This window comes from Panulirus ornatus, chromosome 43 (assembly GCF_036320965.1).
Source record: "Panulirus ornatus isolate Po-2019 chromosome 43, ASM3632096v1, whole genome shotgun sequence".
Taxonomy (NCBI): Eukaryota; Metazoa; Arthropoda; class Malacostraca; order Decapoda; family Palinuridae; genus Panulirus; species Panulirus ornatus.
The window spans coordinates 22,088,257-22,110,950 of record NC_092266.1 but is presented as its reverse complement, the minus strand read 5'-3'; the positions used below and the strand labels follow the sequence as shown (position 1 = coordinate 22,110,950).

General features: G+C 45.6%; 1 protein-coding gene across 2 annotated transcripts in view; it reads right to left on the bottom strand.

Moving 5' to 3' along the window:
• LOC139762389 (cell adhesion molecule 2-like) overlaps window positions 1-22,694 on the bottom strand; it is a 62,495-nt gene that overhangs the window by 1,443 nt on the left and 38,358 nt on the right. For both annotated transcript variants that reach the window (XM_071687220.1, XM_071687221.1), the window contains exons 2-5: window positions 7,444-7,649; window positions 4,761-4,896; window positions 1,567-1,700; window positions 583-814 (exon numbers count right to left, since the gene is read on the bottom strand). In XM_071687220.1, coding sequence (XP_071543321.1) covers window positions 583-814; window positions 1,567-1,700; window positions 4,761-4,896; window positions 7,444-7,649 — 708 coding nt within the window. The remainder of the gene's footprint in view (window positions 1-582; window positions 815-1,566; window positions 1,701-4,760; window positions 4,897-7,443; window positions 7,650-22,694) is intronic.

Genomic DNA, 22,694 nt, shown 5'->3' with positions numbered 1-22,694 from the left:
GATATTTGCAGAGTTTTGGCAACTGATTTGGTGAAAAGAAAAGGGAAAGTCAAAGCCTTGTTTGAAATGAAGTGTGGTAAAACAGCTGGAGTGGATGAGACTGCAGCTGATTTTCTTCAGGAAGAGCGACTGTGTTGTCGTTTGGTTCGTTAGGATTTTCACAGTGTGTAAGGCTCATGGTGAGGTGCCTAAGAATTGGTGAATGTCATGTATAGCGCCATAGTTTAAAGGCCCGGGGAATGAAGTGGGCGTTCGAGTTTGTTGAGTATACCTAGTAAATAAGTTGAAAGAAAGTGGTGACTGAAAGGATGACGGCAAGAACAAAGCATGAGACTTGGGAAGAACAATGTAGTTTCAGAAATGGTAGAGGGCGTGTGGATCAGGTGTTTACCTTGAAGACTTTGTTTGACAAATACCTAGAGAAACATGGGATTTGTATGTGGCGTTTATGACCCCCCTCCAAGAAAACGTATGATAGGGTTGATGGAGCTTTGTGGAAGGTGTTACGAATATAAGGTGTGGTAGAATATCTCACAAAGAAGTAGAGGAGCCATGATGTAGCAGGTGGAAGTGTTGACCCACCTGCAGCAGCGCCGCCCCCGAGGACTGAGGCCTGGTAGGGTGGGTTGGTGCTCAGTACATCGTACGTCGCCATCCTGTACACCCCGGGGATCTCCGACACACATTCCACCCGCACCTGGTTGTCCTCTTGCAGGAGTCGCGGCAGGAGGGAGAACCGCAGCCGCAAGGAGGACGTGGTCAGCCCGTCCCCGTCCAATTGGTCCTTCTGCGACTCCAGCCATCCGGGCGAGGCCTGCGGGGAGAGAGGGGGTTGTGGGTGTGGCTATTGTGGGCAGAGTGGCTCTTGTAGGGAAGCTGGCTACTGAAGGGGGATAAGGAGCTGCTGTGGGAAGAGTGACCGCGAGGTAAACACAATGTACGTTGGTGTTTTGACACACGACAGTCACTACCGCTTTGTACCGGCTGAACCTCGTCCTGTACTGCTGCCCTCGCTCTCTGATCAGGAAATGAATTACATGTTGTTTGTAGTGTTGTGAGGCTAGAGTTACTCTTTACTCTTACCTTCTTCAACTGGCCCGAAAATTGATTACGTGCGGTACTAGTTGCTCTCGCTGTTACTGACCTGGTAGCACAGAAAAAGTTGGGAGAGACAAATGTTTTCAAGAATCTGAAACGAAACAGGGCTCAGGGAGGGAAACTTTAAAGATACTCCCAAATAGACCTCTGGAGGTATAGTGGGTTGTAGGAGAGCCATGGGTCATGGCAAGGAGGACCTGCTGACCCTGAGTGAATTTGTAAAAGGAAGAAAAGAAGATGTGTAGTTTAGCGAGAGCGTGTCGTAGCGATGCATGAGAGAGGGAGGGAGATAACTTATCGACGGTTGTGTCAAAAGACATTTGAGAGACACGTCTGAGCGACATTTCGGAGAATCCCTGATTCCCCCAGACACTAGCACATCCCCAGGTGCCGTGCCACGACTGAAGGTCGTCCTCCTCCTCACATGACAGCGGCACCCCTGACGTCAGGCGGCGGGAGAGCACTCACTGGCTCGGTGTTGATGCTGAAGGAGAGACGGGCTGCCGGCTTGGACTTGAGGGATGTGCAAGTGAGGTCCACCCAGTCCCCCGCCAGGTAGTAGCTCCTCACGCCTTCGATCACCGGCGCCCCGTCAGGCAGGTCTGCAGGAAGACATAACACCAGCATCAGAAAGGCGTCTTAGAGCATGATGCCATACAAAAACATACACATATTTTATGTTTGTATACCCAGTGTACTTACATACCATCATCTGCAAAGGATTTTTCTTCTTTCTTGAACTAATTGTCCACTTATCATCGAACCAGCTTTGAAAGCACCACAAATAGCGTAACTATGAAAAAGACTGAAATGATAACCGGTATTGCGAGGTAATTATTAACGAGAGCAAGAGCAGAGTTCACGTTAAGTTTGTTTGAGTCACAGAAGGTCAACTTGAGTTTGGTCGTATGTTAGTGTGATAGCTAACTGTGGTGTTACACCTGATCCAACAACCTATGTTAGGTACCAGCATCACTGTGAGTTCACACCACACGATATAATTTCCATTAATGTACATGGCGATAAGACTTGTAGTGAAAAGATACGGAATGAATAAAATTTCCTGAGAAAATAGATCAAAGCAAATGATGATCTTTAACAGCCTGTGGCTCTGCGGAATAATTAAACCACAAAAGTAACCTTCATTAAACGCCCCTAGCATTCTCCCTGGATGATTAGACTGATTTGTCGTGAATATCATTGAAATTACCGGAAGGAACAGGAGAGTGGAACACAAGCAATTCGGGGGCTGAAAATCTGTATGATCTATTTCGGGTTTTGAAATAAAGATGTCCGTGGGCCGCCTAGCATATGCTTCAATATTCCATACCCAGGAGGAAGAAGAATATGTTAGTAGAATGTGGAGCTTCATTTATCCCCGCATCCTGGGATCAGCAGAGTTAGACGGTATCTCACACAGACAGGTATCGTATCAGGGAACCCGGAAAGACAGGTATTGTAGACGGGAACCCGGAGTGAGGTATTGTAGCTTCCATCAGAGGAAGACAGTAACTTAGACAGGGAAGTTTCACAGACGGTGACCCGAAACAAGGTGTTTATAGACGGTGTTGGACCCTCGCCAGAGGTTGACGGTAATCTAGACTTGGAGCCATCGTAAACGCAATCGTGGAGAGAGAGAGAGAGAGAGAGAGAGAGAGAGAGAGAGAGAGAGAGAGAGAGAGAGAGAGAGAGAGAGAGAGAGAGAGAGAGAGAGAGGTATCGTGGCTACATCAAAGATGGGGAAAACTACCCTGTGTAGATGGGGTCAGGACCCTCCCTCTGGACGTGTGTTCCAGGTCATAATTTACCTGGGACCCGACCGTGTGCGACAGGTCGGGGCCCTCAGGTCAACATCCATTATCCAATACGACCACCAGAACTTGACCTTTATATCAAATGCATTCTTGGACAAGGGATGCTCAATTTAATAAGCAAGGCGTCACGATGAAACATTCAACCCGTGACCTCTTACCTCAGGCTAATGTATGGCTCGTCACATTTTAAACATTCCGAAAAGAACCGCAAATATTTTCCGTTGACACACAGTAATGACAGTAAATATCGGTGTTTGACCTTCGACCTTTCATATGATGCCATTCCTTTTAAAAGCTTTTCTTTTACGATAGTGTTTGACCACAAAAATACATGTATAATCCCTGGCCGGGGGAATTTTTACTGTGGGCTTGTAAGTTAACGTGCTGTAATGAAAAGAATTATGAAAAAAAATAAGGAAACTGTTGTGTTGATGTTACAACCATCAAAGATGTCGGTAACATGTTTCATAATGTTTGTCTGCCTGACGCAGAGTGTCAGCCTTACCCAGTGTGTCAGCCTGACCCAATGTGTCAGCCTAAGGGTCATTCTACCTCTAATATCAGCTCCAGGGTCAGCCTGACCCATAGTGTAAGTTTCAAAGGTAAGCCTGACCCACAGTTTCGACCGCAGGGTTAGACTGAACCAGTGTGTCAACCCCAGAGTCATCTTGACCCACAATGTCAGCCTGACCCAGAGTGTTCCCCCCAGGGTTCGCTTGATCCACAGTGTCAACCACAAGGGGTCCATCTTGGACTTGGTGAAGCAACAGTTGTCAGGTATACAGGTACATCTGACGCCCCAAATGTCTGGTATACATGTACACTTGACGCCCCAACAATATGCTGTACAGGTACACTCGACGCCCCAACAATATGATGTACAGGTACACTTAACGCTCCAGCAGTCTATGGTACAGGTACATCTGAGATGCGTCAGCCCGGCCTGTGGAACGCAGGTTAGCCATCATTCGCACATCTCATAGACAACATCTTCGTCTCTATAGATCTGTACATCTTCTCCCCTGCCCTGCCCACTACTGCCGGTCTTCGTCGTGACAGTATTCCCTGTGGATCAGGTGTGTGTCGGCGGCAACACTCCCTCTCGACAGGCCACGTCACACCACACTAGGTCGAGTTTCACATGACCTGCACGTCTTCACAAGTCTTGAAGCTCTTTGCCTTATTTCCATTTTTTGAAGCAGATGTCTGCAGTTTCGAATAAGCCTTTATTACCTTTTCAGCTGTTGTAAATGCATGATTTTGATGAATCTAAGATTATCTATTTTTCTCTGAGGAAAATAAAACTTTCTAATGACGGTATTCCGGTTAGGCTGTTTTTCGTCTCGGGTTGAACCTCAATCTTCGCCAGTTGGACGATCCTACTACCCCCAGCAGTTCCCCAGAGGACAGCTGTTGCAGGGAGCTGAGAGCTTCATGCCGGAAGACGGAGGAGAGCTCCTTCACAGACGTCTGCACCTCAGTCATTGTGTATAGTACATATTCTACTTAATGGTCGGTCCAAGTTATGGGTTTAATAAGTTGGAAACCATCAACGATACAAACCCAAAATTCTGCTCTTATTTTCATGAAAACAAGATTTACTGCCTAAGGATATGTATTGTGTAATGGATCATAATGGTTATTTTGACATGTTTTGAAACCCCTTAGAATGAAGCATTCTATCCACATCGACTTGTGAAAAGCAGCATTGGAAATGGGCCAATATCTTCGTTGAAGATCATTATTTTCTTTTTCGAAACAAGAACAGTGTATCAACGTATCTTTTCACAAGCTTCTGTATCTACATGGCCAGGACAACTTCTCAGGACACTAGCCAACGGGACTTACCGATGATGGTGAGGGTGGCGGAGTCGGAGGCGGTGTGGAAGGTGGGGCCGTCGGCCGAGACCTCACAGTGGAAGGGCCCCTCGGCCGCCAGGCTCACGTTGGCTATCCGCACGCTGCCACCCCACGACTTCTCACGCTGCCGGGAGAGACAGGGAGAGTAGGTGAGAGTCAGAGGGCAGAGAGGCACGAATAAGGGCGGCTGGAAGAAAGGATAAGGCGGTGGTGAGAGGCAGGGATAGAGTAAAAAAAGACTTGTAACTTCATACGGTTAACCTAGAAAATGGGAAGATCAAATTCGTACATCCAACATGAACAGGTCGAGACAAAACATTTAAAAGACCAAGGACTTTGACATTATCGATTCGTAACCTGAGGTTCGCAGTTCTCTCCTACCTCTTGGCCAATAGGACCTGCTGCAAGGCTATGTGTACTTTAAACATGGAATTTAACCTTTTTGTACACTATATAAGAGAAACTGAACACCATCCTATAGTGACGAATTTTTTACCTTTGTGCGCCACATAATCGGAAAACGGCCCCAGTATGTTATGCAGCGGGCCTTTGTCACCATCTTTTGTAAAGTTCCTTCGCGCCAGTGTTGTGTAGCATGATGTGAGTTCAAGGGGTAATAGTTAAACCTTTGACCTCATTACGTTTGATAGGCGGCAGGTCCTGCAAATTTAAAGAGGGTCGGCCAAGAACTAGGAATATTAAGGTTTGATTGTGGGAGAGAACGAAAAATGAAGGAAATGAATAATAGATACAGCAAAAGCAACGATGTTCCTGTCTGGGGGAAGGGGAGACACAACAGTGAGTCCCTTTTTTTTTGGAGGTGGGGTGAAACCTAAAGTGGTTTCCCAGTCTGTGGGGTGAGGAGAAACCTAAGAGGTTCTCCCTGTGTGGGTTGAAGAGAAACCAAAATGGTCTCCCTGTCTATGGGGTGAGGAGAAACGTAAGGTGGTCCCCCTGTCAATGGTTCAGGAGGAGATGACAATTTCTCCCTTCTCGTAGGTAGTAGGCAGCCACTGCCCGGGGAGGTATACCCGCCGCTGAGAGGGTGAGTGACGGACGCGCAGTGAGCCAACACTTAAGTGTCTGAGAGTCACTGGCAGCTGTCTCTTTTCAACCTCAGCCAAACGTGAGCAGCTGGCTTATACTTCACAAACAAACAGTTTTTCCTTCTCATACACGACACTGGATAACAAACTTCGTATCTGTATTTTCCTATGGTGAGCGCTGCTCGCTAGCCCAGCCATTTTGGTACGCGCATTATAAGTACTCGACAGTGGGGAGAGCATGACATGGTGATGCCCAGACCCTGGGGGATGGGCAGGGAAGGGGAGGACTGGTAGAGGCATGATAATAATAGATCACAACAACAAGTTGACAATTGGTTACATGGACCAAGCTTGACACACTGCGGCTTGTTGGGACCTGGCCGTGGGTCAAGGGTCAGCCGGTGAGTGTGTAAAGAATCTGGACCCAGGTTAGCTAGGAAAATGAGGACACATGTGTCTGTAAAGCCTGGTGCATTGCTGAAGTCCACGGTGTCCCTAAAGTGTCCGTGACTGGAGATAAAGCCAAGAGCATCTCTCTTGATCGGAGGGGAAAGGTTTTAGGGAGGTGGAGAATTTGGGAGGGATGTGTGGTTTGTTGGAGTGCTCTCAGGAGTGTGGTGAGGAATAGAAGGCTTGGAAAAGATGAGGAAGGCGTCAGGTCCCGAGGCTTAACCCTGGTGCTTCATTGTCTTTTGTCTCTTGGCAACTTTGAAAATTTTTATAGAATTAACTACAAAAGTTGGAGCTAATATGTTTATTGCATGATAGAAAGTATCTATTTTGTCCCACATTTTTATACTTTTAAGCTCTCCTATAATAGCTATTCATGGGAAGCCTATCTGGAATGGTAGAATAATACGTTCTTCGTCACTTGATAAACTGCCAACCTCTACATAATCTTCCGCCAGGCTGTGGCACTGCTCCTCGCTGGGGTCTGGCAATACGATCAGTAAATGTCTCAACAGAAAATTTTCGTGGGAGGTGGATCAGGGGAGAGAGTCCAGTCCCACGGCCTCCTCCAGCAACCAGACTACCACACCCTGACTCCTCCTGTAGGGGTCTCGCGAGAGAGACCAGATGCACCGTACCGAAATGAACCTCGAGGAGTTAAAGAACAGAGGATTGTTGATGCAGACATGTTATACCGTACGTTCTCCCAGTAACACACGGAGCGCACACTTCGCTACTTCAATATTGTATTTAGAAACCTAGAATGTTTTGTGTCATTAAACAGCGTAGCTCTTACTCGCACGCTTAATAGTATAATTAATTTTCAAAGTTGCCTCTCGTCTCATATGACCAAAGTAAGTGTCGTACTTATAAAGAAAATCATTAAAGGCAGAGAAGTTTAATCATTAATTGGTGTTGATGATAAGGTGATAACAGAGGCATCATACCCCCACTTCTCATGGTTCTGGCAGCGGAAGGAAAACATTATAAGTTACCACAAGTTTGTCTGAGGGGAAACTTCTTACTTATGCTCAGGGACATGAGAGATGATAGAGTGAGGACACCATTATCTGTACACCACCACCCTGCCACCCACCCAAACCTATGGCTGTCCTCCACTTTGCCACCCACCCGCATCCTTGTTTTCCACCGTGCCACCCAGCCACTATACTCACATCTACGTCGAGGGTGGAGGGGTCGAAGATCTGGATGGGGTCCCTGGCGGTGGGTGTGTAGCGGTAGAACTCGTGGGCTCCCTGGTACCACTTGATGGAGTACATGTGGTCGGCGTCCTCCTCCCACCAGCAGTCCAGGTCCCCCTGCCCGCCTACCTCCAGCCACGACGGCACCCTCACCCGCGTGATCCTGATGCTGCCGCCACCTGCCCGCGGGAGACACACAGCGCCAGTGAGTGCGACATACAACACCACTGTGACCACTCCCACAACCAACACCTGTATTTATCATCACTATTAATGTTGTTATTATTGTTAGTAGTAGTATTATTATCATTACCATCACTATTATTGTTCTTACTATTGTTACTATTATTGTTATTATCATCGTCTTTACTGTTTTTGTATAACCTTAAACCGACCAACCCCAAGGATTTATGAAGACCTGGGTTGGGTGTGGGCCGATTGCCACGCTCAGGAGTCGAAACCATGCGAGTCGACCCCGGGCTGGCTCATGCTGACTCATAGCAACGCTAACCTCTACACCACGGAGATCCGTGTGTATATGTGTGCGTATGTGGTGTGTGTCTGTGTGTCTTTGTATCAGTAATTCATGTTGTGCTATGTATTCGCTGGTAATGCGTCGTATATTGATAACTTGATGCATTCATTACACTCGACTACCGTACATGATTTAGACCAATCCCTCACACATAATGAGTTGTTAGTGAGGTTGCGGCAAGAAGTGTGCTGTTGTTCGTGGTGTTGTCGTGTACGTACGTACAGTTATTACAGTTCCAGACACGTGTACAGTGTAGTGAGGACTGACTGACTGATTTCACTGTGGTATGGAGACGTGGAAGGTGATATGAGCTTTAAGCAAAGGTCTCTTGTCCGTAACTCCCTTGACCACAACGTTTCCACGCCCTGACCCCGAGGTTCTCTGCCCTTGAGCAAGATGGTAGGTAACCCACCCTCGATATTGGTTAGGTCAGAGGTCACGACGTCATTGCGCCCAGGAGCCGTACCATCGTAGTCAAGGGTCTTATCGTCGTGCCCAAGGGTCGTTTGTATCGTCGTGCCCCTGAGGTTCACTAAAGAGCTAAGGCTGGACGAGCCCCACACCTTAGGAACCAGTTACCTCCTCCACTCCCTCACGTAGTCAGTACCTCTCCTCATTGGTCTACACAAACACCGTTGTTTCATCAACATTTCACAGTACAACCAGTAGACTGCTTGTTGACTACGGTGCTGTACTAGGTAGATCAGGTCGTCTCTGCACCCGTCTGCGTGAACGTTTGTGACGATACCAAGTTGTTCACACTGATAATAATAATAATAATAATAATAATGATAATAATAATAATAATAATAATAATGATAATAATAATGATAATAATAATAATGATAATAATAATAATAATTATTATCATTATTAAGATCATTATCATTATTATTATTATTATCATTATTATTATTATTATTATTATTATTATTATTAGTATTATTATTATCATTATTATTATTATTATTATTATTACTATTATTATTATTATTATTATTATTATTATTATCACCCTTGGAGGTTGCTGCAGCCCGAGGGTGCGCTACTTCTGGTAACAGAGAAATGTGGAGTCCTTTGGAGTGAGAAGCGTCACGAACAGAGGACTGATCCTTAGAGGAATATCCTCACTTGTCCCCCTTCTCTGTTCCTTCTTGAAAATCAGAAACTGGAGGGGAGGATTTCCAGCTTCCCGCTCCCACCCCTTTTAGTCGCCTTCTACGACAGGTAGGGAATACATGGGAAGTAATCTTTTTCCCCTCTGCATGGGGTTCAGTGAGTGCACTGGCAGTTTAGATCAAGGGATCGAATCTTCGTCTGCTGGGGGACCTGAATGCAGGTGTTGGTGATGGTGTAGCATTTGAGGGCATAATTGGGGGACATTGGGTCCCTGGTGTAAATGAAAATGGGACCGAGCTTGTCGAGTTGCGGGCTGGAAAAGTTATGGTGATTGGGAATACTTTGTTAAAAAAAAAAAATGCACACAATAATACGTGGATGAGTGGGTTGAGGATCAACGGGTTTATACTGGATTATATGCTAGGTGACAGTCGCACAGAGGAGAGGCTAGTGGATGTGAACGTGCTGAGAGGAGCAGCAGGTGGAGTATCTGATCATTTCTTTGTGAAGTTTGAAGTAAAAGAGGTAATGACGTTTGTGAAAAAGAAAATAATGCAAGTGAGTGAGCTTGGAAAAGAGGCTTGTGCATAGAAATACCACGAGAGATGGAGAGAAGAGTGGTATAGGATGAGAGTATATGGAACATAGGGAGTGGGAGGTGTGACATGTATTTAAGGAAGCAGTGCTTACATGTTCGGGTGAAGCGTATAGCTTAAATCGCAAATGAAACGTAAAAGGCAAGTGTATGGATGGTATTTGCAGTGGCGCTGAGCTGAAGAGGAAACAGCAAGGAGGTCAAGAGAAAAAGACAAGTGCTGAAAAAGAAGGCAAGTGAGAGAGATGGGGTAAGAGAGTACAGATGAACCCAAGAGAGAATGAGACAATATTTTGGAAGGAAGATGACAGTATGAATGGAACAAGAAAACAAATAGAAATGAAAGTAAGAGGAGCATATGGGAAAACAATAACAGGCGAGGAAGAGGTGATAAAATGGCTAGACTGGATGGACCTGTCGTTGAGTTTCTCAAGAATGAGAGTGACAGTAGTGTTGCTCGGTATAGTCAGGCTATTCGACGTTTGTATAGTCCAAGCCTGAGGCCTGATGCAGTAGAATGTATGTTTATTGCCATTCTACAGAGGTATAGCAACTGTGTGAAATATTTAGATACAAGTACCTCAGGATCCCTCTCTGAGAGAAGAGAGTCTTGGTGTTGCCCATGACCTCTTTCTAGGACTCCCTGCAGCTCCAAGGCTGTGCTACTTTCAGTAGTAGGAACTCCTTTGGAGTAGTGAGGAGTTGTTTGACGAGACTACTCCCAGTCATACAGCCTCGTCAAAGGTGACTTTTCGCTCGCGGTGTAACCTTGTGCAGGCGGAGTTCAGCAACCCTCCGTTCCCCATAACTTTTCAGCACATTCCGTATCACTACACTCATTGCACCAGTTATATTCCTCTCTCACTTTAGTTCTCGCTACACTGTCTCATTACATCTTCCGTCTAAACACCCTATCACCCCAGCTATACCATGGTGTCTGTCCACCCTCACCACCCGCCCCTCACTACACCCATCCTCACGACCCGCCCCTTACTATACCTACCCTCACCACCAGCCCCTCACTTCACCCATCCTCACGACCCGCCCATTACTACACCTACCCTCACCACCCGCCCGTCACTACACACATCCTCACAACCCGCCCCTAAATGCACCTACCCTCACCACCCGCCCCTCACTACACACATCCTCTCCACCCACCCCTAACTACACCTACCCTCACCACCCGCCCTCACTACACCCATCCTCACAACCCGCCCCTAACTGCACCTACCCTCACCACCCGTCTCTCACTACTCTCAGCCTCACCACCCGCCCCTCACCCCCGTTCCTCACTTCACCCAGCCTCGCCACCTGCCGCCCTCTGCACCCTTCCCACGTCACATGAGCCCCTCACCAACAGCCTGGGAGGCACCGCTCCACCATGTTAAAATTTTCAAGCCGTCAGCTCCTCACATAATTCATATGTGTTGTTATTGTTTGACTTATGAGGACGCAGGCTGCCAAAGCCCTCTCTGCGCTAGCTGTTATATCTTTATTTTTTATCTGATGCAGTAATATACCTCTGTATATAACATACTATATCTTTATTACTTCATCTTATTCTGCAGTATATCTCTGTACCTCTCTAAGCCGTCTACTATTTTTTTTTTTCTTCATCTAATGTAACATTACAGCTTTGCTTCTCTATATTCTTTGCCATATTTTGATTTATTATCTGATGCAACAGTATACCTTACGTTGCTTTATCCTGTACCTTTATTTCTCTATCTGATACATCAATACATTATATACCTATATCCCTTTCAGTATCCTGATGCATCTTTATTTCGTATCTAATGCAGCAGTATAACGATTATATATATTGACGTCTCTGTACTCTCTGTTATATCTTTTCTTGCAAGGTAGTGCTGTGCCTGTGGCGTTTTTTTACTTCATCTTTACTGTTTTAGCCATGCACAGCCTGTGTGCTGTGGGAGATACTCTCATTGCAACGGAACTGTCACTCGCTCTCATAAATTTATTCACAATATTTTTGTTTTCCTAAGTTCGTTGTGTCTTTATCTATTCTTATTAGTGTCAAGCCTATTTTTTCTTTCTCATTTTATGCTTGTTTTCAGTCTTCTCTTTGTTCCTCAGTAATGCATCATCTTTTTCTTATTATCTTTCTAAATGAAAATTTCTGTTGTCAATGTTTTGCTAAGCTCAAAAGATTTTTATTCTGCCTCCCCGTTTTCTTGTCAGGGAGTCTTTTATTTTTGGCAGTGGATATTGTTCCCTGTGTTTTACACGGCGCCACTCGGGTGGAGGAAGGGTGATTGGGATATATTTTTTTTTCTTATCTAACGTATCTTAACCTAACTTAACCCAAAGTAACCCAGCAAAGCGTAACTTGACCCAGCTTAACCTAACTTAACCGAAAGTAACCCAGCATATCCTGAAGGTAACCTAGTGTAGCATGAAACCACCGTAGTTTAATCAGAATATTTGTTTTTGTTCAAACTTGTTCGTCGTTTCCCGCGAGCGCCAGGAACAGACGAAGCCAGCTCTCATTTACTCCCCATCCACAGCCAAGTTCCACAGACTTTTCCGTGGTTTCTTCCTGATCGCTTCATGTGGTACCTGGTTCAGCCCGTTGGCAGTGTGTCGTCCCCTGTATACCTCATCGCTGCAATTCGCTCTATCCAAGCAAGGTTCACGTCCTCTTGCATGTTCAGGCCCCTCTCGCTTCTTTCACTCTGTCCTCCCATCTCGAACTTGGTTTCTCCTTTCTCTTTGTCCCCTCTACTTCTGACACATATACCTCTTATAAAATCTCTCCTCACTCATCCTCGCCATATTTCCAAACTATTTCAGTATACCCTCGTGAGCTCTCTTAACCATGCTCTTCTTACAACCACACCTCTCTTTTACCCGATCAATTCATGCTTGATCAACTCTAACTAAACCTAGCTTAATCTAACCTAAACTGACCTAACCTAACTTAAAGTAGTCTAATCCTGCCGAGCATAAACTATAATGTTTATGGAAGAAATTCTGCAGCGCGCTTTCCTAACAACACCCTCTTCCGTAAGTACCCGTTACCCTTGTTTCTGTACTGCTTCCTCTGGCACTTTCTGTCCTTCGTCTTCTACCATTATACGGTATATCGTATTCCCTACCATCACGACCTGTGTTGCTTTCATTTTGTACAGTTCGGCTTTCATATATGTCGTCTTTCATTTTAGTGTATTCATTTGGTGTGTGTGTGTGTGTGTGTGTGTGTGAGTTGCAGGTATATAGTTACTTTGTTGTGGTGCTCTCTCTCTCTCTCTCTCTCTCTCTCTCTCTCTCTCTCTCTCTCTCTCTCTCTCTCTCTCTCTCTCTCTCTCTCTCTGTTTGTGTGTGTGTGTGTGTGTGTGTGTAGTCTCCAGCCCTGAATCAGACCTTTCTTCTTTACATTTCTTCTCTTTCACCTCCGTGTCATCTACCTCCCTTTCATTCCCTTTTCATCCTCGTCCTAGAGTTATTTTCTTCTCCTCCTCTTTTTCTGGGGGGTGTCGACCCCGTGGTCCCGAGCTTGGGCTCAGCTATAAAACTTGGCCCAGACCATGACGATCCCCCAGGCGGGCAGTGCTTGAATGTTGATGGTGGTGGTGGCTGCCTGCCTCATGGTTCATGGTGGTGGTGGCTGCCTGCCTTATGGTTCATGGTGGTGGTGGCTGCCTGCCTCATGGTTCATGGTGGTGGTGGCTGCCTGCCTCATGGTTCATGGTGGTGGTGGCTGCCTGCCTCATGCTTCATGGTGGTGGTGGCTGCCTGCCTCATGGTTCATGGTGGTGATGGCTGCCTGCCTCATGGTTCATGGTGGTGGTGGCTGCCTGCCTCATGGTTCATGGTGGTGGTGGCTGCCTGCCTCATGGTTCATGGTGGTGGTGGCTGCCTGCCTCATGGTTCATGGTGGTGGTGGCTGCCTGCCTCATGGTTCATGGTGGTGGTGGCTGCCTGCCTCATGGTTCATGGTGGTGGTGGCCGCCTGCCTCATGGTTCATGGTGGCCTTATGGTGGTAGTGGTCGTGGTTGTCGAAGCAAATCCCCTCTGCCGTGAATAATGTAAACACAGCCGTTTTCTAGAGAGATGTTACCAGAAGAAAGCGACGCTCGCCTGCCTACTTAGCCGTAAAACTTGACATTCATGACAGCCAGGGACGACAGCGACGACCACAACGACGACAGTGGTGACCAGAGCGACCACGGCGCCCCAGTAAAGGCTAACCTTCTCTCCCTGCACCTGCGGGTCAGGTGGTGGGTGATATGAACGAACTAAGTTAACATGTTAAGTCTATTGTCCTCAGGTGCTGGGAGGGAATTAAGCTCTGAACAACACGTGGCTCGAAGCTTCACAAGTGAGCTCGACCACATACACCTCCGTGGTGTATTGGTTACTGTTACTGACCGTCAGCCACGCACGGTGTGCCGGGGATCAAACCCGCATAGGTTCGAATCCTGGTCGCGGCAGCCGGTCCACAGTCCACCCAGCTGTTCATCTTCCCTTAGGGGCTAATCGACTTAATGGGGACCTGGCATAGGCTTAGGCAGTGTGTATTTTGGCTTACATGTATAGGAGTAAAGGCATGGTACATATAAAAAATGGGTTAAGAACACGAGGTAATACGAGTGTAAAACTCTCCCCCCGTAAAACATAGATTGTAGTCACACACACACACACACACACACGTCAGCCGCACCTCTGATGTCATGCTGGGTATCATACACAGGATACAGCGAGTTTTCCTGGACTAGCTATGCCGGTGGCTTCCAGGAGGTCTGCAAGTTCCAGAGGCAGCATATCGGTGTCTCGAAGCAACAACAAATTATTCATGTGCGCCATTATCCAGGCACGTGGCCGGGTTTTTTCGAGCCTGTCGAACATGAAAACGCTTCTCCCTGGCCCTGTGATACTTCCTTTTTACGTGCGTCAAGAAGGGGGCTCCCAGTGAGGCAGCGCGGGACGGAGGTCTACCCAGTAATAAGCTGATGAGGACAGGATTTGTGTCAGGTGATGCTGATGGTGTAGGGCGGTTGTGTCAGGTGATGCTGATGGTGTAGGGCGGTTGTGTCAGGTGATGCTGATGGTGTAGGGCGGTTGTGTCAGGTGATGCTGATGGTGTAGGGCGGTTGTGTCATCAGGTGATGCTGATGGTGTAGGGCGGTTGTGTCAGGTGATGCTGATGGTGTAGGGCGGTTGTGTCAGGTGATGCTGATGGTGTAGGGCGGTTGTGTCAGGTGATGCTGATGGTGTAGGGCGGTTGTGTCAGGTGATGCTGATGGTGTAGGGCGGTTGTGTCAGGCTCTGGAGCGATCCTCACCCTTCAGCCGGCCTCCTCCACGACGACCTACCCCTTGAGCAAAGCAAGAGAGGCGGCAGTAAATATTGAGCTCTGCCGAGTCTTCATGAAGATCTTTTCACCCTGATGAAATCTCTCGTACTGCCTCATGCAATGCAGGTGGTGGCAGGTGCACCTATTGACCAACACTCTGCTAGGTATCTGTTGGAAATACCAACACTGCACTAACACTGATACTGCACATCATCACCAACAATGTACCATCACCACCGTTACACACCGTCAGTAACACCACACCATCACCGACGCTACGCCGTCTCCAGCGCTACACACCATCACCAACACTACACACCATCGTCAACAGAAAACACCATCACCAACACTACACACCATCGTCAACAGAAAACACCATCACCAACACTACACACCATCGTCAACAGAAAACACCATCACCAACACTACACACCATCGTCAACAGAAAACACCATCACCAACACTACACACCATCGTCAACAGAAAACACCATCACCAACACTACACACCATCGTCAACAGAAAACACCATCACCAACACTACACACCATCGTCAACAGAAAACACCATCACCAACACTACACACCATCGTCAACAGAAAACACCGTCACCAACACTACACACCATCGTCAACAGAAAACACCATCACCAACACTACACACCATCGTCAACAGAAAACACCATCACCAACACTACACACCATCGTCAATAGAAAACACCATCACCAACACTACACACCATCGTCAATAGAGAACACCATCACCAACACTGTGCATCATCAGAATCAGTGCACCATCACCAGCGTACTGTCAGCGGTAGGAGGAGCAGGAGCAGCAGCGGTAGGGAGGAGCAAGATTGTGGGAGATTTTCTTGATGCTACTCTTTAGAAGCCACTCTTTTACAGGTAACGGGGGGAGAGGAATACACAAAAGGGCCCTACGGTTATCTCAGACATAAATATTAATGGGAGTCCTGGCAAATTAGATGGTAAATTCAGGCAAGGGTCCGAAGGGCAAGTATATACACGCAGTTACCACTTAGAACATCCACCATCTTGAATACGGTGAACTATCCACACTTCAAAGGTTAAATGAAAAGAAGGTTTTACATTAGCATGTGTTCATTCATATTATTACCGAAAAAAGTTGATCAGCGTGAGAAAAGAAACTAGTAAAAGACCGAAATTAAGAAATGGTTCGTCCTTTTTGGCCATGATAGGAACACCAACGTTCGTTTCAGATCAGGATGTTTTTCTTTTCTTGTTCATTGGAACTGTATGGCAAATAAACTGTTATCACTAGATACCTGGGAGAGAATGATAAGGCCAGTAGCACTGCATAAACCAGGTAAATAACGTACCGTAAGCCAGAGGAGGAGAGCAGATTTTACATCTGACTAGGCTAATCCTAGCCGGCGTTGTTTAGCTTCCAAACAGTTTCTCTGTAAATACAACTTAACGAAGATACCCATTCTATGAGTGTATAGAAAAACAACTATAAAATCCAAAGGATATTCTTGATGACGAAATGGAGTGATTGAGGAATTGTATTAAGTAAAGTTCTGGAAAATATTAAGGGTTTTTCATAGGAGGGTAAGGGTGCTATCGTAGGATAGGGCACTTGACGGCAGATAGCACCCATAACTAGACGTCGTGAAGGAATGTGTGGAGTCACTCACTACGCCACGCGAATTATAGTTGAATAGAACACTTGAGGAAGAGGTAGGTCTAAGATGTGGAAGAGGGCAAATGTCGGGCCTGTATTTATGAAAGTTGATAGGGAAATCGCCCTAAACCACAGGCTAGTCTCTAACAGTTGTGACTAATAATACACGAAACGATAACCAGAAAGTGAACGGAAGACTCCTTGCATATGAAACTGGGAGACCACGAATTCAGGGAATGGTCTTGCATTACAAATCTTTCGGATTCCTATGACGGGATGAGCTCCATTTTAAGCCAAGGAGCTGGATGGGAACTCTGTGTGTTGTTCTTGGACTGCAGGGTAATGAAGATGGGACACAGTGAAGAATTCTTCGGTACGATTATTCCCATTGGGAAAACGCTCTACATGAATCTCCGTGTGAAAGAGACCTCGGGGTAGACGGTGTACCTAATCTGTCACTAGAGCTGCACATGAAAAAAACCGTGAACAATGATAAACTGTTTAGTGGCAGATATAAGAATCGTATACAAGTATATGGATTGGGAAGTGTTAGGTAAGTTATTTAGAACATAGACCAAAACTGAAGTATGCCTCTCATGTTTGGTCACCACACTTCCTAAAGAAACATAAATATCTAATTAAAAGGTTCAGAGAAGATGGTACCTGAATTGCGAGAACTGATCTACAATTACAAGCTGAGGATTATCAGTCTCTTCATCATGGAGGAGAAAAGAGAGAGGTGGTACCTGATTGCAGTTTTCATGTTTACATATCAGATGGACAACGTTAACCTAAACAGTTCTTCACGAGATGCAGTCCCAGAGTAACCAGTGGCCACGACAAGGAGCTTAAGCTGGCCAGTCAGTGAGGATGTATAAGAAGCACTGTGTTAGTGTAAGGCTGGAGGACGGTTATGATAGACTGAGCAGGGATACTCTGATTGCTGGCAGTGTACAGAGGTTTGAAAGACAACCTGATGGTGAAGATAGGCCAAGAGCTCTCTTCCCGTACTGTACAACAGATGAATATGAATATCACGCGCCAGCACCAACACTACGCTCTCACTGACAACTACACCATTACCAGCATTATAATTATCACCGTACTGCCATCATCACTACACTGTGATCAATACTACAGCATCACTGACACCACACAGCGATCATCATTACACCATCACTTCATCAGCACCACCTCTATCACCAGCACTAAACCATGGCCTCTCGAGATATCAAATGACCACCATTACTTGCAAAGTTTCTTTATATATTTTTCTTGCTCAAGTCTTGTCATTATAAAGTTTTACACAGGCAAACTCCTCGCCTGTTTACTTTTCCCAAGTGTAACCAAAACCTTTACACTACACAGACTGGTGGTGGCCAGGTTCTCACACCTTCCTCGATTTAACCGGAGAGAAAGACACGGGAGAAAAGATAAGGAGTGAAAATGTTTTGTAGATAGTTCTCTCGAGACATAAAAATGAAAAGTGGTTTGGAAATGGTAAACGGTCGTGTAAAAGAGTGTGTGAAACGTGTTTTACAGTGTAAAAGTATCCAAAGTGGGGAATAGCAATGAAGTGTCAGCATTTTTTTACAATGTATATAGTTGTCTGTAAATTTGTGAGTGGGTATTCAAATGTTATATAGCAACAGTGAAAATGTGTAGAGTGCCGGATACACATTGGTGCCACCTGCTACTGTGACATATGTTCTCAGCGGCCACGACTTCTGCTGTGAGGAATAAGTTCTCGACAGCCACACCCTCAGTTCTGAGAAGGGAATTCCCAGCAGTGACACATTTCCTTCAGAGAAATAAGTTCGCGGCCGTCACAGTCTGCCCTCAGAAAATAAAAGAATATCTCCCGCTGTGTCAGTGAAGCTGTTCTTGTGTGTCTGTGTCTGTGTTACCCTATCAAAGCCATCATATGAGAGTGCTGCTCTCGTCAGGAGCTGGCTGTCTGGCTGGGGATATACATTTGTGTTACTTTACTTTCTTGTTGCCTCTGCCTGAGGGATTTGCCTTTTCTCTCGTCTGAGAGAGAGAGAGAGAGAGAGAGAGAGAGAGAGGTATAACCTTATAGGGGGGTGAGGTTCTGGAACAATAGTAGTTCTTTGATAAAGTATCGCCGGTGTTTCTCTAAGACCTATTCCATTGCCTCGGGTAAATCAGCTGACGGGAGAGACAGGAGGAGGAAGAGCTCACCAGCTCTTCCAGCCTCGTCAGAGGAGTACAACTTGACACCTTCATCAGTTTTAAGCATTATTTGTGATGCGAGTCTCCAGCCATCATCCTTCCTTTACCACCAAGACACAGTCGCACTTAAAAGGCAGATTAAACCCTAAAGTAGTCATGGTAAAATGTCGTACCGTCATGCTCAAGAGTCGTAACGTCATGCTCAAGGGTCGTAACGTCATGCTCAAGGGTCGTAACGTCATGCTCAAGGGTCGTAACGTCGTGCTCAAGGGTATAAAGTAAGAGACAAGGTGCAGAAAACGAGACCATCACCTAGCTGCCGTAAATGTTCCACTGGTCCTCTGATTTCGAGAAACCATTTTTTTTTTTTCTAACCGAGTCAAAGTAGAGATGTGAATAACCTTTATAACGCCAGGTAGTGTGTGTAAGGGAACTGACCAGGATGACCGTCTTGAAAAAACAAAGACACCAAGCTAAAGATAAAGCTATGAGTTGGCGTCAAGTACAGGTACAGGATCACCTCAACACAGATAGTCCAACGGGTTTTTTTTTTCTTTTTATCCTCCCAAGAAAAAGTTTGGATCATTGAGATATTGCCTCCCAGCGGCCATTCAATAAAAGGCAAGGCTGTCTGCAGGAGGTACATTAATCTGGTGTAGGAGAGGTCCCTTCCTGGTTGGCTGGCTGGGTTCAATATCTCACATCCGACAAACAGGAGAATTCGATAATGTATGTCTAGCAAACACTGCATTAGGGAAGACTCGTCCCGTGATGCCTACCCCCCTCTCGCTCCACAGACCGCCGCCGGTGATGTTATGGATCCCAGGCAGGGCCCTGAGTGTGGCTGGCACAAGGTTTTATTACAAGGTTGCGTTAGAGTGCGTGTCACACGAGTTGAGTGAGCAGGCACAAGAGCATGAGTGTCTTGGGTGGCGTCAGGGGGCGTGAGAGATGACTTTCATACATACGGGAGATGAGTGCAGGAGGTCGAGTCTTAGGAAATCCAGAGGACGTCTAGGGTCATGCCAGAAGGGGCTGAACTAGGGAGTGTCTGATGGGATTGCTTGGTGTAGCGTCTGATGGGGCTTTTGCTGAAAGGGTTTGATGGGATTGTTTTGCATGGAGCGCCTGGTGGAAGTAGTCGATGCTGGGCGTCTAAGATTGTGTGATGGGGGTCGTCTGATGAGCATACTTGATAGGAGTATCTGATGCCTGGGGGTCTAATGGGGGTGTTTGATGGGGCATCTGATGGGAGTTTGTGTTGGGAATGTCTGATGCGAGTATCTCATGGGGTCGTGTGATGGAAGGGTCTGATGTAGGGCACCTGATGAGGGCGCCTGGTGGGAGACTCTGATGGTGAGAGCGGTGTTAGTGGAAAGGTGTAAGTATTGTGTGAGGATGAAAGTGGTGTGAAGTCGATAGTGTTATAAGAGTGAGGGGGTGGTATGACGGTGAGAGGGGTATAAAGGACAGAGTGGTGTGAAGGAGAGAGAGTTGTGACAGTGAGAGGGGGTGTGAAGGAGAGAGTGGTGTGACAGTGAGAAGGGTGTGTGGATGCAAGCGAGTGTGGGATGAGGGTGAGTGGTATACATCATAGCCGCCTCGAGTTTAACAAGGTCACTTTGTCTCAGGAAGTAAATTGGATTAATTTGTGGATTATGACGGTGTTAAGGTGCCTCTCACCCCGCCTCTCTCTCTCTCTCTCTCTCTCTCTCTGGTAAAGTCAACCCCAGATGATGTCATTCCTTTTAGCACACACTCTCTCGACCCATGAAAAAAAAAAAAAAACTTCATATATACCACTTTGTGAAGTACTGAATGACGATCTCTTGCGTGGCACCAAGAGATGGGGAAAGCTGAGACTGAGGAAGGGAAGAAACGCCACAACGTAAAGTAGGAAAGAAAATACAGAAAAGCTCAGAGCTTAAAGTGAACCGGACAGAGAAGACAGGAACACGGTCTGTAGCTCTGTGTGAGGAATATAACACAGATGGTGCGTTAGTTATTCATAACACCAGACGGACAGTGTATATAATAGTGTGGCGAGCGACGACCACCAGGACACACAACCCTTGTACGACTGTGAAGATTGATAATAGTTCTGAAAATGATCAGTCACATCGACAGCATACCTAATGGCGATAATGCTACGTCAGAGAGAAAGACAGAGGCCAGAAATAGCAGTATGAAATTGAAGGGGGCAGAAATGACGGGAAAACGTTTCCCCAGCTTTAGAATTACAGATCAGTGGAGAATAAATTACCATCATATGCTCTCGGGGTGAAGACCAGCAATATATTTTAGATAAGTAGACAAATACTTTATTGAATCTAATTGCTTATCAGTGAATAAGTGTCTTTAGAATGACAGTGCAACATGCAAGTATATCATACATTTCCCCTCGACATGGTTCTCCCCCAGAGTGATGGGAGTGGAACCAGATCAGAAAATGTTTTCTTGTTGATCCTGTCTTGGTAGAATTTCCATCTCGATATATTCTCTCCATATTACATGATGTTCCGTCATAGTTATTTTCCTGTTCGCTGCTGTGCTGGAGGGCATGGTGAGTAGGGAGGAGCCTTCTGTTCTATTAGGACCGTGATGTCCTCCAGCAGATAACCGAGCAAGACTGTTTATTGGTTTTAGGAAGGAAACAATGTTCACATTATACAGTCGGTATGTACGTAAATCCCTAGTAGAATATGCAGCCCCAGTATGGCATGACCCAGGCACGACACACACCTCGAGCATATACAAACACGATGTTTGAAAGTTATCTTAGGTAGTCAGTACACAAATTAGCACACTGCTGGAGCAAGCCTGAACTCCCTGTCATAATACGAAAGGATAGATTAAATAAGAGTACGATTTGGAAAAAATCATCAAATATCTGACAAACACTGTAACCTGCTACCACACAAACACTGTATAACTTACATGACAGAGACGCTAGAATAGATAGACAATTATTGCAATGTATAACATGTAGAACCACACGTTATAAAAATTCAAGTTGACCATATATAGTTAGAAACCTTAATGCGAGGTAAGATTCTATTTTCTTTTATTTGCCTTTGCTGTTTTTAAGTTTTAACTTTTATTTTTTACCTTAATTTTTTAATAGTTCTTATATTTTAATATTCATAAGTTTGATAACTCATACTGGAAATAATTTGTGTTAGAGGTAGGAATATTGTAAACCAAGACACTATCTTCTGCAATATACCCTATTGTATGTAAACTTCTTGGTAATAAACCGTGGATTATTATTATTATTATTATTATTATTATTATTATTATCTCACTCTAGTGACACCGTCTGAAGGCGCCAGTAAAAGTATAGACTAGCCTCGATCCCTCTCTAGCGGCCCAACTTGTCAACTTATCCCCTAACTTGAGATTCTTGATGTACTAAATTCGCTTGACCTGGCGAGAGTAACCCCTTGTAAACAAGATTAGCTTCCCCGCTCGGGGACTCTCCGAGCGTTGAGGGTCTGAGCTTAGCCACTTGTGGGGTCGGACAAGGTATTCGCTGTACCCTACTTGAAGTCGGGAAGATATTGATGGCTCTCTTGTGTTGGGGAAAGTGTGTGTGTTTGTGTCAATCTGTCTGTCTATTTGTTGGGATGGGTAGTATGGTGTGTATATATATATATATATATATATATATATATATATATATATATATATATATATATATATATATATATATATATATATATATATATATATTTTTTTTTTTTTTTTTTTTTTCATACTATCCGCCATTTCCCGCGACAGCGAGGTAGCGTTAAGAAC